The sequence below is a fragment of the Barbus barbus genome (genome assembly GCF_936440315.1).
Source record: "Barbus barbus genome assembly, chromosome: 3".
Taxonomy (NCBI): domain Eukaryota; kingdom Metazoa; phylum Chordata; class Actinopteri; order Cypriniformes; family Cyprinidae; genus Barbus; species Barbus barbus.
In genome coordinates, this window is record NC_136731.1 from 24274172 (window position 1) to 24290385 (window position 16214).

Here is a 16214-nt window from a genome sequence, read left to right on the forward strand (position 1 = left end):
CGTGATGAGCTCCTGGCTTTCAACAGACCAGTCAGCGCTCGTGTGCTGTTGCCAACGTGCTTCTGATGACAATCTGGAGAATGACAAGTCTTGAGTGTGGTCTTCATACAGCGTTGCCAGGTTTTCACAACAAACCCACCCAACTGGAACTCAAAAGTAGCCCAAAACTAGTCCAATCGTGTTTTGGTGGGGGTCCTCCGGTAAAAATTGTGTTCTAAGTGGTAAAATACACTTTTTTGGTGGGATTTCCCTGGTAAAATTCAAATTCCAGGGGATAAATATCACGTTATTGGGGTCTCTTAAACTCGAAGACTTGGCAACACTGTTTTCATATCTGAGATCGGTGACATTTATAAAATAGACACCAAGTAAATTTCTCCTTAAAGTGACTTTGTAGATCTCATGAAGACCTAGTGCAGATCAAATTTAAAAAAATTAATTTAATTTATATTTTTAGAAACTGTGTATAATATCATATTATTTTATATAACATAATATAAGTGCATATAAAAAAAAATTCTAAGAGAATGTTATGTTAATATATAATACATTTAAATTATGGAATTAAAATGCTTTTTTTTTAAGTATATTGTACTATAAGTCTACTGTTAGGAAATTCTATACATTGTGGCCTTAGTTTCAAGACATTTAAGCTCATTTAACCCCTGTTACACAAAATACTTTCATTTTCATTTGTGCAACATGAAAAGGGTTATTCATATATAACATTTAAATTATTTATACATCATGGTAGCATTTGTTGTCTTAAAAATGAATTTAAAAAATAATAAAAAAATAATTAAATAAAATATAAAATATAAAAAAATTATAAAATATAATAATAATAATTTAAATAAAAATGAAACAATGTAAATCGCAATAATGAGAATCCTTATTAAAACAATGAAAAATGCGCTTAACTGACCTGAGATAATATCACAGTGCAAATAAAATTGTAAGGCTTCTAGAAGATCAAATGATCTTTATGCAAAATATAATTTCTTAATTTTTGCCTTTTGATTTTGTGGCAAAATTTCTTGACAGGGGATTGTATTACCATTCACGGCACGCACAAAAGACCATGCGAAGAGACCCAAAAGACATTAAATGTAGCGTAGCTGTCACATGTAGTCACCTGTATGTGCAACTAGCAGATAACGCAGATGGTGGGCTAATGATCGTCTAAAAGAGGAGCTCTCAGAGTGACAAGAGATTCAGAAGCCCGTGTACCTTCAAATTCCACACATTCGTACCTGCTGCACCAACAATAAGCATCTTTGCATGTGCAAACAGGCACGCATAACTAAGAATGCTGAGTGTTCACCTGTTGGTGACTTTTTACGATGTCCGTCACAAGCGACGTTACGGACGAAGAGGTGAAGGTTCTGTTTGATATGTGTGTTTGCAACCCACAGAAGCTGCAAGTACATGTGCCGCAATTTGCTTAGTCAATCGCAATCAGAAAACACTTGATAAATAGGAAGCGCGTGCAATGGCTTGTTTGAATGACAGAACAGGTAGAGTCACTTCAAACGAATGTTTGGAGTTGCGAGGATGTCACAGAGGAATTTAACACACAGTGGATTATATAAATTCATCCTGTGTTAACTTTCTAGTTGGCCGTTGTCTCTCTGTATTAAAGCCATCACAGCTGTGGACGTTAGAGAGAACAGTGTCTCTACTTCCTCTTTGGTCCAGCAGGGACCACAAACCCGGTGCCGGCCTCACACACATTAACACTTCAGACCTCATGACTGCACCGCCTTCCTGACACTTAAAGGGACAGTTCAGTGTTTTTTCATCATTTACTCACACTCGTGTCGTTTCATATGTTGTGTGACTTTCTTTCTTAAGTGGAACAAAAAAGAAGATTTTGAAAAATGTCTTGGACCCTAAATATCTTTTAAATCATGCAGGCTTGGGAAGGACATGAGAAGAAATAACATCAAAATGTTTATTTTTGGCATTCAAATAATTCAAGATGGCATTTTATAAATATAACTACCAGTGGGCTAAGAAAAACAAACTTGTTTTCACTTAATCTGCTCAGTTTTGTTGCTTCATTAACGCTCGCGTCGCCTTATTTTCAAGACTGCCTCTCGGTCATATCGGCGCTTCAAAAAGCTGTCAGTCCTTTAAGAAATAAAAATAACATTACTGGCAAACTTTGCTAGCTCACTATATGCACTTCAAAGGCAGCCACAGATCAGCAGTGTTCTTGTGTAACCTGAGCAAACCTGAACAGTCCTGTGTTTACATTTCATTGAGTGACATGTGACCTTTGCAGACCTGAGGAATAAACCTGAACCCCACTCAAATGATCTCCAATCTGATTGCAGACCATGCAAGTTATTTAGTTAATGAGATTAGTGGCAGTGTAGATACTCCAAAATGGATTTGAACAATCTACATCACGAATAATACCTAGAATGCTGACTTGTGGGTCTCATAACTATAGAGAAATCATTTTAACCACAAAAGAAAAAAATGTTGGTAAATCATAATTATGACATAATTAAAAAATTATGATATACTAATTCATAAATATGCAATAAAATGATGAGACACTCATAATTTTGACTTTTTGTCATTATTTAGACTCATAATCATGAATTTTATCTCATAACTAAATTTGTAATTTAGACTATCTCAATTTTAACTCGTATATCTTGATCTCATAACTGTCATTTGTCGATGTAGACTTTTAAACTCACAATTATGATTCTATTATCTTAATGTCAATGTTGATATATCTTAATTTGAAGTTTTTATCTCATAATTGAGTTTGCCGTAATTTAAATTTATAATTAGCCTATGCCTTTTTCTTTCATAATTAATTTTTATCTCATTGAGTTTGTTGTAATTTAAACTTTCTCTCATAATTATGACTTTAGCTCATCATTTCAATTTGTCATAATTTTGACTTATCTCATAACTGAATTTGTCCATTTCAAAATCTCAATTTCAACCTTTTGTCATAATAATGACTTTTCCCATTTTTGACTTGTCATATTTTTATGACTTTTTAATCTCAAAATTGAGATTGCCAAATGTTAGACTTTTTGTCTCAGTTTCAACTGTCATTATAATTATGACCTTTTATCTCAATCTCATTTTTTACCATAGTAATGACTTCTCATTTTTTTTTTTTTTTTTACTTTTTATGCCATAATTATGTCTTTCTATTCCATAGTTCGGATTTACCAAAGCATGACTTTTTTTGAGGGGGCAGAAATTATACATTCTTCGATACATTCCATACACAGCAGATTCTTAGAGAGCTAATCTTACTGAAGAATCTCTGTGAAATGTAGGTGCGCTGACAGGAGAGCTTTAAGATCATTGATCAATCAGTGCTGATGGGGGACATCAGGGCCAGGCATGCATCAAGACCTACACAAACATGAAATAACAACTGTGCGTGCATGCTAGAAGCCTGACATCTGGCCTCAGCGGCAGACGCAATGCTAATTCCTCAGAGAGAACGCTTGTAAATCCATTTCCTTTTGGATTGCTCACTCCAAAGTGTATGGCAGACATCTGCAGTCTGTCCATCCCTTCCCTTCCGGCCGCCCACACGACTGGTCAGAGGAGAAGCACGTATCGCTCCGGCTGCAGTCTGGCACGAGCCGGGTCGTCTGCGCAGGCACACGTCTGGAGCGTTGGGTTTCAGCGCAATCCCCGAGGGCAGCAACAGGCTCAAAGCACCTGCCCGTGCTCGGGATCGTACCTGCAGCGAAACATCTCTCTGATGTTGGAGGCATCGCCAACAAAAGGGCCTGATGAGATCCAGCTGCAGCCAAAACACAGGGTCCCGGCATGCCTTCTGCAGCCTGCAGACAAGCAGCTAATTGAACGGCGAACACTGTCGACTCTTTGTTTCGTAAATGAGTGTGTCAGGCTGAGGTTGTGGGCAAAGATGGTTATCTGCACCACCATGAAAGATCTGGGGGATCGTTTTCAATGCACTCACTATGACTGAAGCTGATCTAACCGTTAAGGGCTTATGCAACAAATCCAAACTCTTAAGAAAATGTAGAATGAATCCTTTGTTTTGTCTAATGGTCCCTGTCCAGGTAATTATAGTTAGATTGGATTTAAGAGGAATAGTTTACTCAAACAAATGTATTTATTCAATTTAAGAATATATCATTTTAAAGATTTAAAAATATTTTATTTAAAATTATATTTACTAGTTATTATTTGAATATGTGTGACTACACAATTTTAATAAATGTAAATTAAATGTTGCACAAAAATATAATTGCATATTTATTAAAATGTCAATTTGGCTTATATGTCACTAAATATAATTGTAATAAATGACAGTTACATTCATTTAAATATATTTATTAAACATCAATATTTAATTTTGTAACATTTAAAATGATTTAATATTATATTTATTAGATCATTATATGAACGTGACTAAATATTTTATTTTATTATAGTCAATAAAAATGTAAATGTGCTTATTATAGAGGAATATATAATTTAAAATATTTAAAATTCTATTAATTATTAGCTCTTACTCTATTTAAATATGTGACCAAATATAATTTTAATAAATTAAATCTATATTTATAATGTAATAATATACTTATTAAATGTATCAATTTGGTAAAATTGTAATTATTGAATAGCCTATTATATTTATTATTAGATCATTCTGTCTTTTAATGAATATGATTAAATAAAATGTTAGTAAATTAAAACCATTTAAACTATTGATTTAAAATGTATATTTTTTTATGTAAGTATATTTACATTTATCAATTAAAAATACTATATTTATTATTAGACCTTACTGTATTTGAATATATGTGATTTTGAATCACATAAGGACTTTGTTCTGTCACACCAAGAGTGACTATATTATTTTAAGTCTTCTAAGGCCATATCATAAAATGTATGCAGCGAATGAGTCATATGAACTAGTTTTATGATCATTGTATAATTGTCAGGGTACGGGAAATGGTAAACGCTTAAGAAAACATCTCTTTCCACAGAAGAAAGTCAGTCATGTGTGTTTGGAGCAACATGAATGACGGATTTAAATTTTTAGGTGAACTACTCCTTTAACTCTCATCACAATTCAGAAAAAGAGCAGTGTTTTATTCAGACAGGACCATCTTTTATGTTTCCCGCAGACAGTAATGGCAGTGACACGCTCTTATCCAGGTCACGGCTGTAAATCCTGAACCAAAGGAAGGCATTCTTCAACTAATGATAGCCATGGTTCACAAAAACATTGACAAGAGAGCTGTAGGGCGCAGGCGTTTGTATGGACATCTCTTCTGGTGAAAACAAAACCATCCTAGTCATCATCATTCAGCGTAGTGCTCAGCGATACCTTCAGCTTTGATGTGTGCTGTTTTGTTGTGGTCGCCTGAATATATCAGAGTGAGTGTTTAGCCCAGTGAACTTGAACTGAAGCCTTCTTTATCCTATTCAAAACACAATACTCTCTACTCGACTGAATTACTACACACTCCACAACAATGGGAAAAACACACAATATCAGGTTTGGCAGGTATAGTCACATTACATAACACTGAAACGCTTCCTGTAAATAGTAGCTATTAAAGTGGCATGTGCAAACTGACATGTTTCTTTATGAAGATGATCATTTCCCTCCTGCTGCCGTGAATCAGTGTTTTATGGCTGCATGCTGTCAGGTTGAGGGATGTAGTGGTGCATTGTGGGTAACGGGGTCCAGCTGTGGACAGGTGTGTCTTTGTTTCCTCTTACAGAGACAGGGATGTGGGCGTTTAGAATTAAAGAATCAACCCTCAAGTATGTTACTCTAGCAAGAGCTCAGTGGCTGTAATCTATAAAAAATCTTTACAGTAGCTGATGTGCTATTGTGAAACAAAATGACATGAGATGTTGTAAGAGACCAAAATATATGTAACAAATAAATTTAGCCTCAGTCGATATCGTTTTTTTAAATTACACACATAGTTTAATATAAATTGTGTAATTACATCTAATTTTTTCATTGTCATTAACTTTTTGCAGTTAATAAGAATTTAATATTTTATAGAATATTTAAAACACATGAAAACAACGCATTTAAATCATAAGCAACTCACAGACACATAAAAAATATAAAATGTATAAAAATGATACAATTTCTAATATATACACATATAAAATGTAATTATAAAATATATATATATAATCTGTTTTAACAATTAAAATTAAATTAATTTCAATATCAGTTTATTAAAACTTTTATTTTACAATATAAAATATATATTATTAATAACTACAAAAAGTTACTGATGAACTACATTTTGTTCCCTACAGCCAATATTTACTCCTACTGTAGTTTTTGCCAAGCGAGAGAGAGCATGAAATGCAAGACTTTTCCTTTCCCGCCAACTTTTCTTTTTTTTTTTTCTGGTTAAAGCCTTGAGCAATAACGTCCTTATCACCAGCTTTTCTCAACACATTTTCAATGGCAAATACATTACTTTGAATGAAAGAGGCCTGTTCAAGGATATGCAAAGCAAAGGGGGGATATGCCAAAGAAATATGCTTCGTAATGGGAAAATGCCTCACTGCAGACCATTTGCATATGCAGACCAGTTTTTGTTTTACTATTTTAGATCAAATAAATTCAGCCTTGGTGAGCAGAAGAGACTTCTTTAAAAACTATTTAAAAAGCTGAAATTATTCCAAACCATCTGATCTTCTCAAAAAGAGATCCTCTCAAATTCACATCCTAAAAAATGTTTAAACAAATAGTAAGTGGGCAGGAAGAAGATATAAAGCCAAAGCGTGATCTAGAGCAGATAGTTGGCTGTAATGTCCGTCTCCAGCACAGAGGCACTTGACTTAAAGCCACACAGCAGGAGAGTCACTCAGAGCCGTTTTCTCATCGGCTGCTTGATAAGACGCAGCCGCTGGAGTAACTGTGTGCAGGATGGGGCTTTATCAGAGATCAGACTCAATTCCCACTGCATGTGCCTGCCGGCTGACTAGATCACTTCTTCTGATGCTTTGGATCAGTGCGCACTAGGATAAACATCAGCAACAGCTTTATCTTCATACCTGGCCTGCGTCGAGCCTCATCTTTCCACAGATGCTTCCCTTCAGAGCCACTGCTGCTTCACAAGTTAAACTATCCTTTAAAAAAAATTTACATTTACATTTATTCATTTAGCTGACGCTTTTATCCAAAGCGACTTACAATTGCTATATATGTCAGAGGTCGCACGCCTCTGGAGCAACTAGGGGTTAAGTGTCTTGCTCAGGGACACATTGGTGTCTCACAGTGGATTCGAACCCGGGACTCTCACACCAAAGGCATGTGTCTTATCCACTGCGCCATCACCACCAAAAAATAGTTAAAAGTCAAACTAAATATTACTAGGATTGAGTATCAGCAACTACACTGAACAAATCGCAATTCATCATGATAGCAACTGATCTTTCTACCAAGCTCTACAAGGTTGTTCATTATCCTGGTTCACCTATAGCAGACCCAGCAGGTCTCTCGTCACATGTCAGATGATGCAGTGAAACACTACGCTTCATTCTGAAGGCTTTGTGCTCTAGAGAAAGCCTCTTTCATCCCTTAGTCCCTGTTTTTCTTTCTTGTATCTTGTATCGACTTTCCCTTCATGTTTGGAAACACCACCCTGCATGTTCAGCTGCCTTATCTGTGTGTCTTCCCCTGGTTTACGCCTTATTTTCATCACTTACACACCCAGCCTTTCATCTTTTAGTAGTGGCTCAGTCATCTTCTTCAGTGGCAGTATCTTAGTTTGGATTCTTAACATTATCTTGGTTCTTTAAAACTTGACATAACACTTAAATAAATATTTTTTTTAAATATAAAATGTTTTCAAATACAAAAACAACAGTAATTGTAAATAATATTTTTCATTAGAAAAATAAAATATAAATAATAGTATAATAATAATACATTGTATTAGATTATAATAAATATTACAATAAAAATAGTATTATTAAAATAAAATACAAAATTGTAAAATAATATCAATTAATCATATAATAATATTAGATAATATCATAGTAATTATATAACATATAATATTAATTAAATATAATTAATATAATTATATAATATTAATTATATTAGAATAAATAATATTATAATAAAATAAAATAACATGCAAATAATAATATTTTAAAATAATATCAATTATAATAATTTAAATAATTAATTTTATAATACTACTACTACTAATTATTATTATTATGCAATTTTTATATAAATTATATTAGAATAAATCATATTAGAATAATTATAATAATATTATTATAATAAGAATAAAATAAAATATTATTATTAATAGTAATAATAATAATAATAATAATATCAATAACATTTTTAAAAAATTACAATTTACATATATTATAAACCCTAAAAATGAGCAATACTTCTCAAATGAGAAAAACTTCTAAAAACATTTCTGCTTTCTTCAATTATTTGGTCTCCTCTGATATCGCACAAATTCAATTGAGGACATTCCCACGGTACTCTGAGAGCCAAACACCATGGGACCTCTGACCCCCTCATGATTAACTGCCCATAAAGCACTGCGCTCCACCTGTTATCGGGTTATCTGGAAGGTCTGCGTGTTTTTTTCCCATCACTGCCTTCAGCAAAACAACTAATCAGCTCTCACGGACTGTGAAGAGCCATGCATCGCTGAATGGGTGAAACGGTGCATGTGTTACTCTTTCACTCACCCCCTGTTGTAAGATCTTGTCGATTCCAGCAAGATAGATCACAGCTAAAGATTATTGCTACAACAACAGGTATATGGGGAAAGGGAAGTGGTGTGTGGCCAAGTATGGTGACCCATACTCGGAATTTGTGCTCTGCATTTAACCCATCCAAGTGTACACACAGTAGTGAACATACACCCGGAGCAGTGGGCAGCCAATGTTGCGGCGCCCGGGGAGCAGCTGGGGGTTCGGTGCCTTGCTCAAAGGTCTCACCTCAGTCGTGGTATTGAGGGTGGAGAGAGTGTTGGTTATTCACTCCCCCACCTACAATCCCTGCCGGACCTGAGACTCGAACCCATGACTTTCAGGTTACAAGTCCAACTCTCTATCCATTAGGCCATGCTTGCCTCAAATGGTGCCAAAACACGCCAGAGAATCAATATCAGTGAACGTACATAACAAAACACCATCTTTCTGCCCTTCTGAACCTTATGTGATCTTCCTTCCAAGTACTGACATTTCAGACACATTTTTTCGCTTTTGTGCCGAGAAAAAGTTTCATTAAACAGGAAAAAAGGCAGACAGACCAAAGCAGCGCACACGTAATAAGCCGAGGATTAGTTTCAGAAAAGTATGCGTGTGCTTGGCTGCGGGCCTGAGCTTTTTTTCCTGCTTTATTTGCACTGAGCATCAACTAAAGCCAGTGTCAAAAGACAGATGCTTGCAACACAGCCAGCAAGGCAATGGGACGCAGCAGCAGGAATGTCTAAACCTGCTCCAATGCTTTTTAGACAGAGAGGGGAAAAAAAGACAAAAGACAAGCAAATCATTTCTCTCTCAGGATGACTGTCCCTGGCTGAATTTAAGAAACCATGGGCTGCTGACGGAGGTGATGTAAGGATTACAGTTTCCTCAACACATACAAACTGGTATCGTGAAGTTTGGGGAAGTGAGTCATGTTGTCTTGTGTTTGTATCACAGTTAAAACAAAGAAAATGTACAAAAAGATATATAGTACCATAGTATCACTGTAAAATGTTATTATTGAGATACTATTATAGAGTTTATAATTTTTTTTATAATTTTTTTTCAGTTTGAGCAATTGTGTTGTGTGTTTTTGGTCTTTTATTAGTGCTTTTGTTTGTTTGTTTGTTTTATAATATGTCCATATATTTCTTTTTTTTAATATATATATTTTTTATTTTAGTTTAATTTTAAGTTTGTTATTTTTTGTACTTTTTTTATGGTTTTAATTGACTATGGTTTAGTTTGTTATAATGACCCTGAAACTATTTAAAACCACTTAAAAATTAATATTTGTTTATTTAAATATTAGGAACTAAAGGTGAAATAATGTAATATTATAAAAATATTAAAAACTATTAAAAATGTCAAAAGCATATAAAATTACTAAAACTTTAAATTAAAATGAAAACTAAAAATAAAAGCTAATTCAAAATTAAAATTCATTAATAAATGCTATAATAGTATCTGAATCATATTAAAATAACACAACAAATGGTCACTGTCATTCACGTCACATCTAAGAGCCCATTCTCATTAAAAATGGATGATTTCCGGTCACTGTCTGCACAAATGCACCTTAAAATATAATTAAAAAAATTATCCACATAATATTAAAAAGATCTTTAGAAACTTGCACTGACCTCACAAGAAGACTAGCAAATTTTGTCAGCCAACACAGAATAAAATACACCTAAGAAAGCTAACTTGATTCTGAGATATTTCCTATTGTAAATAACTGCAGAACAACACAGGGATCAGCAGCAGGGCAACGAGAGTGATGCTTCGATAATGCACCTAATGATCCTACTATCTCTCTGTACTATTCAATAAAACCGAGTGAGGGAATTTCACCTCAGCATGAACTTTTAATATAAATCCCCCCACACTGTCCCGTAGAGAAAAAGAAGGAAAATCGTGAGGAGAACGAAACGTCTCCACCCCCTCATTTCAAGGCTAGATAGGGCAGTGACTGATCTCTCAGCAGATGATAAACCGTTTCCCCCGCTCACTTCAGTCTCCCGGTTTCATAGCTCTTTATCTGTCTTGTTCCCTAACTCTCACTTTCCTCCCTAAAGGTGTCTGAGCTCATCTGATGAGCTCTGTGTCTGGTGTTCAAGGTCAAACCTTTGCAAAATTTGAGACACACTTGACTGTTACTGGTGCACACCAGTGCATCTCTAGGTCTTAATATGAAACTGATGAATATGAAATGACTGAATGTTTGTAGAAAGACACAAAGTGTACAAATCACTCCCAAAAAGCCTCTCTAAGGCCACAATGTGCAACAATGATTCAGTATGTGTGCTGAAAACAAAGATAGAACTAAATGTCCAGCAAACAGCTGTAATTAGAGATGCACTAATTCAAATATTATTCAATTTTGTTTAAAATAAATTAAACATTAAACACTAAGAACTACAATCAATTATAGCGTTGGGTCCGAGAAAATGTCAGTTCATTCACAATTGCAGTTCAAGTCCAAGTCCCGAGTTAAAGTAACCCAACTTGAATCAATTGTTTTAAATGTTATTTTAAGCATCATAATGCATCAAATAGCATTATTAAATTCTAAAATGCTATTTTTTGATAAAGAAAAATAAAGTCAACATCACCTTTAAGTCCAGTATGAGGCTCCAGCAGGGTCGTACGTCACTACCACCACCTATTGTTTGAGTAAAAGACCTGGCCTTTGATTACCCTTTGAAAGCACTTGGTCTAAAGCAAGCCTTTAACTTGGCCACATAAAAAGGCTGACCTCATAAGACTCAGAAGAGCATAGAAACAAACACTATGGCATGTACTGCAGTATGCTTTGAATTTGCTAAGAGGAAGTTAGAAACAAAATAGTAACTTTACCAACTGTTGACAATTTACTTTAAAGGTTTGATTGTTGATTCATGTCATTTCTAAAGTCAAAGTTCAAGACAGGTGTGTTAAAATGTTTCAAAGTAAAAAAATGCAATGTGAAGTTAATCGTGCAAATGTTTACTTTGTTTTCTTGTTGCATTGTAGGCTTGAACAGGTGAATGTAGGCAGCGACATGAAGCTCTGCCTCCCTCTACTGCTGCCCCTCCTCTTCTATCAACACTTGTGGTCTCCGGCACTGGCCAACTCCTGTCCAAAGGACTGTACCTGCCAAGTCCAAGACTCCATATTCTGCTTTAGCCGCAAAGACACTAAAATGCCCAGCGAAGTACCCACAGCTACAAAGAATCTCTATGTGTTCAAAAACGGCATTGAGTCCCTTTCCCAAGAGGACTTTCTTGAGTTGGAAAACCTAGAGATGCTGGATCTAAGCCAGAACCAGCTGACCAAACTGCCAGATCGTGTGTTTGAACCCCTGTCCTCTCTCCACAACCTGGACCTGTCAGCAAACCAGATCGTCCACATATCCAAGGACAGCTTTGCTGGACTGGAGCATCTGGAGAGGTTATATCTCTACAGCAACCTCATAGAGAGCATCCATCCTGCTGCTTTTGATGGCCTACAGCAGCTGCTGGAGCTCAAGCTGCAAGGTAACAAACTGACAATAATGCCTGCTCTGAAAATGCCCCATCTGCTTCTGCTAGACTTACGGTTCAACAGCGTCCCATCGCCAGTGCCAAATGACCTCCAGGCACCCAAGTTGGAGTCACTGAAACTGGGTGGGCTGGGGCTTAGCAGTCTGAACGAGGAGCTCTTGGGAAGCTTCAAGAACCTCCATGAGCTCGACATCTCCAACAACCAGTTAACAACTTTTCCAGGGGTACTGCGGGAGGCAAGGGGCTTGGTTTCTCTAAGTTTAGCTGGGAATCCCATGGGACTTGTGAAATGGGAGGACTTTGAGAAACTCTCAGAGCTTCAGGAGCTGGATATCAGCAATCTAAGCTTGCAAGGGTTGCCGGAGACCTTAACCCAGCTCTTTCCTCATTTACAAAGGCTGACCGTTGCAGAAAACCCTTTCAACTGCCTTTGCAATCTGGCTTGGTTTCCTAGTTGGCTGCGAATCAAGCAAATTCAGTTGGGCAGGACAGAAGAGACACGCTGCCACTTTCCTCCTTTCAATTCTGGTAAGGTGCTGGAGAGGCTATCGCACCGAGAATTCGGTTGTCCGATTACCACAACTGTTACGACTCGGACAGTAAAGACCACTGCATTACCTCCTGCCTTGGTCACCAATTTACCAAGTACCACTCATGCAGTCCTCCCTGCCAAACCTAGTGATAACCCCTCTACGGAAACCGGCAATGACCCTCCACCTCCTACCCCAAGTTCTACTATCGACCCTGACCTAAGATCAACCTTTTGCCCGCCCAATATCTGCCTAAATGGAGGAACATGCTGGCTGGGCAACAAAGGGCGTTTAGAGTGCATTTGTCTACCAGGAACATCGGGGAGATACTGTGAAAAAGAGGAAGACCCACTACCCCATGAGGACCATACAGAGGACCCTACTGTACCAGAACCTGAAATAACAGCAACATTGGTAACTAGCTCCTCCATACTCTTAGACCTTCACAGCTACATCGATATGCGCCCCAACATCCGTGGCGTAAAGTTAACTTACAAGAACCTTTCTGGTCTGGATAAACGTGCCAAGCACCTCAACATTCCACCCAGTTACCCAGAATACAGAATCCGTGGACTTCAGCCAAACTCTACATATTCTGTATGTGCCAGTCTGCTGGGTGAACCTGGGGATGTGGACAGAGTATGCATAGAAACCCAGACAATCAGTCAGCAGCCAACTCCCACTGGAGCACGACTGGAGGACCCTAAGCTCACTACAATGCTCATCCCTGCAGTCGCCATCCTCCTCCTGCTAGTCCTAGTAGCTGTGGCTGTTGGGGTAGCTTGCTACATGCACAAAAAGAAATCAAAGGGACACCCGGACTTAGAATGTGATCCGTCACAGCTGGAGCTGGAGCTGGAGGGTCTGGAAAATGGGGAGCTACCCCAAAAGCAAGAGATTTTCTCCTGTCCATCAACAACACAGAACAGTGGCTTGGACTACGAGGTGCCCCTCATGCAGGATCACTGTACTGCGAAAAACAACAAGAACAGTTTGAAACCCTCATATTTCTGATAATTGCAAAAGGTTTGTGACTTACTTACATGTTAAAGCATGAACAATACACCCTTACAACGTGCCACCATGGACAATGAGATCAGCCACCAGGTTCTTTGTAAAGAGACAGTGGTATTTAGGTGATTCCTGGTGCAATCCTGTAAGGACATTTCTGTCAAAATGACATCTTCCTAAGTGCCTTTTATCATCTGAAAGACTTTACATGGCAAACTTTCAACCAAAGATTTTGGTGCATTTTAAAATGGCTGCCAATTGTACAAAGGACATATGGCTGACTGAAAAGATGTAGATGAAATTTTGATGTGTAGCACCTGTGTGCAACTCTTAGAAGTTGCACTAACTGTGAACCGTAAGCCCTACATTTGAGTGGGTAATTGACGATTATGGATTTAGTTACGAGGCTGACTCTTATGATGCTTTGTCTAACTGATATGCATTGTTTCTTTGTTTTATATTTGTACCCTTTTTGTAAATGTTTTTGTACAAATATGTGACTGTTCCCAGGCGGCTGCTCTTCCCCCATATCTTGTGCCTTATAAAGCAGACAAAACACCAGGTTAAAAACTTTGGAGATTAAAATTTACTTGTACCACCAAGTGAATCAAAAGCTTTAGTTTGGAAGTGTCAGACAGTCTAAGCAGTTGAAAGTCTATCCAGACTTGAAACTAAATCCCTCCTCTATGTTGTAGCCCCTATCCCCCTTTGACCTCAGAAAAAGAGATTAAACTAAGGTCGAACAGGAAGATGGCTGATTCAAAAGCAGATTAATATACATTATGCTCTATTATAAACACAAATTAGGCTCGAAATATCTAATTGAAAGCTACAAACTGGTGGGATATTTTAAATTATTTATTAATGTACCGAAGAAGGGGTTGTTTCATAGACCAATCTGCAAAATTAGATTTTGCAATATTTATATTATTTGGCAGATATTTCCAGTCACTTCCAGTCAATACCATTTTACCTTTAGACAGGTTTACATGTTAAAAAACACTAAAGCATATGTTTGAATAGCTTTTAATATCAGCAGTCTACCATATTTAAACCAGTGTAAAAACACGCACTCCAACTCCCAACTATCCAGAATTTACCATTCACGTGCAAGATATAATAAAAGAGCATTAATCAACATAAAAACAATGCAGGCAATCATTGATGAATCTTTAAGTTTACCAAAAACTGCCAAACTCAGAAGAGACAGTGGGAAGCTGTGCTGATTTACCTCTGTGAGGAAATGTTACTATTTTAGCACTTGTTCTACAACCTGTCAAATGGTGTTTAAAAAAAAAAAAAAAAAAAAAGTAAAACAGAAATTGTTTTAGTACATCTGAAACCTTCTGCTTAAAAGGAGGAGGATTTGCAATTAAAAATATTGTTGTTGTTGTAATATCCAAATTGGAAAAAAAATAAAAACATCTCAGCAGCATGAAGTATTGAAAAGATTTGTGAATATTTTTGATAAGCTCTGCCTCTAATTTTCCCTGTTTAGTTTGGGAAGCTCTTTTTTATACTTTTTTGTCTATTTGGAGATGTGTGTATATGTATGATATGTATTTTCAAAAAGCTGCAAAGAAAATAAAAATACAAATAAATTAAACTACAGTTTCATATTCTGTTTCTCGCTCAAGCTAGCTGTTCTGATTAACAGCAGAGTCAATTAGATTCACTGACGTTTTATGCATTTAATGTGTTTTTGGCAATACGATTTAATAAACGGAAAAACATTTTTGTTTTTTTTCTCTCCAGAGGAGTTTGCATGCAGAAAGAGAGCACTAGCATCCTCAACACCATCTGCAAGCGCAAGCAAACTTTTATGAGGAATTTTAGAGTTTGAGTGCCAGGGAAAGGTAATAGATTTTCCCTTTATGGAGAAAGCTTGAGGTAAACAGGAATTTTTATTAAAAACAAACAATTGCCAAATCCAATAGGTGCCATTTGGCCTCCATTTACGTCACTGGACTGAAGTTAATGAGAATTGTTTGTTAATACGCAAATCCTTAGACTGATCACCCATCTGTTTTAATTACATTTGGAGAGATTTGCAACAAACGCTCACACCACAACCAAAGTCTGCTTATCTGCAAGCATCCAGCTGCAATCTGTTGTATATTAAACACGTTTAACAACACAAACACATAAAACAGCCCACCGCTGTCCAGCACTAATAGCATTTCCATTTGTAATGAGCGCAATCATGTCATCTTACACAGCAAGAGAACAACAGCCAAGGCATCAGATGGAGGCAAATTTGGCCAGAAAGCGTACAAGCGCACGTCAGTCACGGGAGAAACAGGCATGTGTGTGTGTGAGCCTGCTTTCCAGCTTTTCAATAAAAGGCCTCCTTTATTCTGTGATTTTAAGAGAGCTGGTCCTCTGGCCGTGCTCCAAAGCCAGACTCAAACTGAGCGGC

At 36.7% G+C, this 16214-nt stretch overlaps 2 protein-coding genes across 2 annotated transcripts in view; one reads left to right on the top strand and one right to left on the bottom strand.

Annotated features, from left to right (window-relative positions):
• LOC306849218 (vasorin-like) overlaps positions 1-15372 on the top strand; it is a 30314-nt gene extending 14942 nt beyond the window's left edge. Inside the window, exon 3 of the mRNA XM_079384101.1 lies at positions 11746-15372. Within this exon, the coding sequence (XP_079240227.1) occupies positions 11746-13798 (2053 nt within the window). The 3' untranslated portion in view covers positions 13799-15372. The remainder of the gene's footprint in view (positions 1-11745) is intronic.
• Positions 1-16214, bottom strand: part of LOC306849211 (coronin-7-like) — a 169751-nt gene that overhangs the window by 54750 nt on the left and 98787 nt on the right. The gene's annotated exons all lie outside the window — the stretch shown is intronic.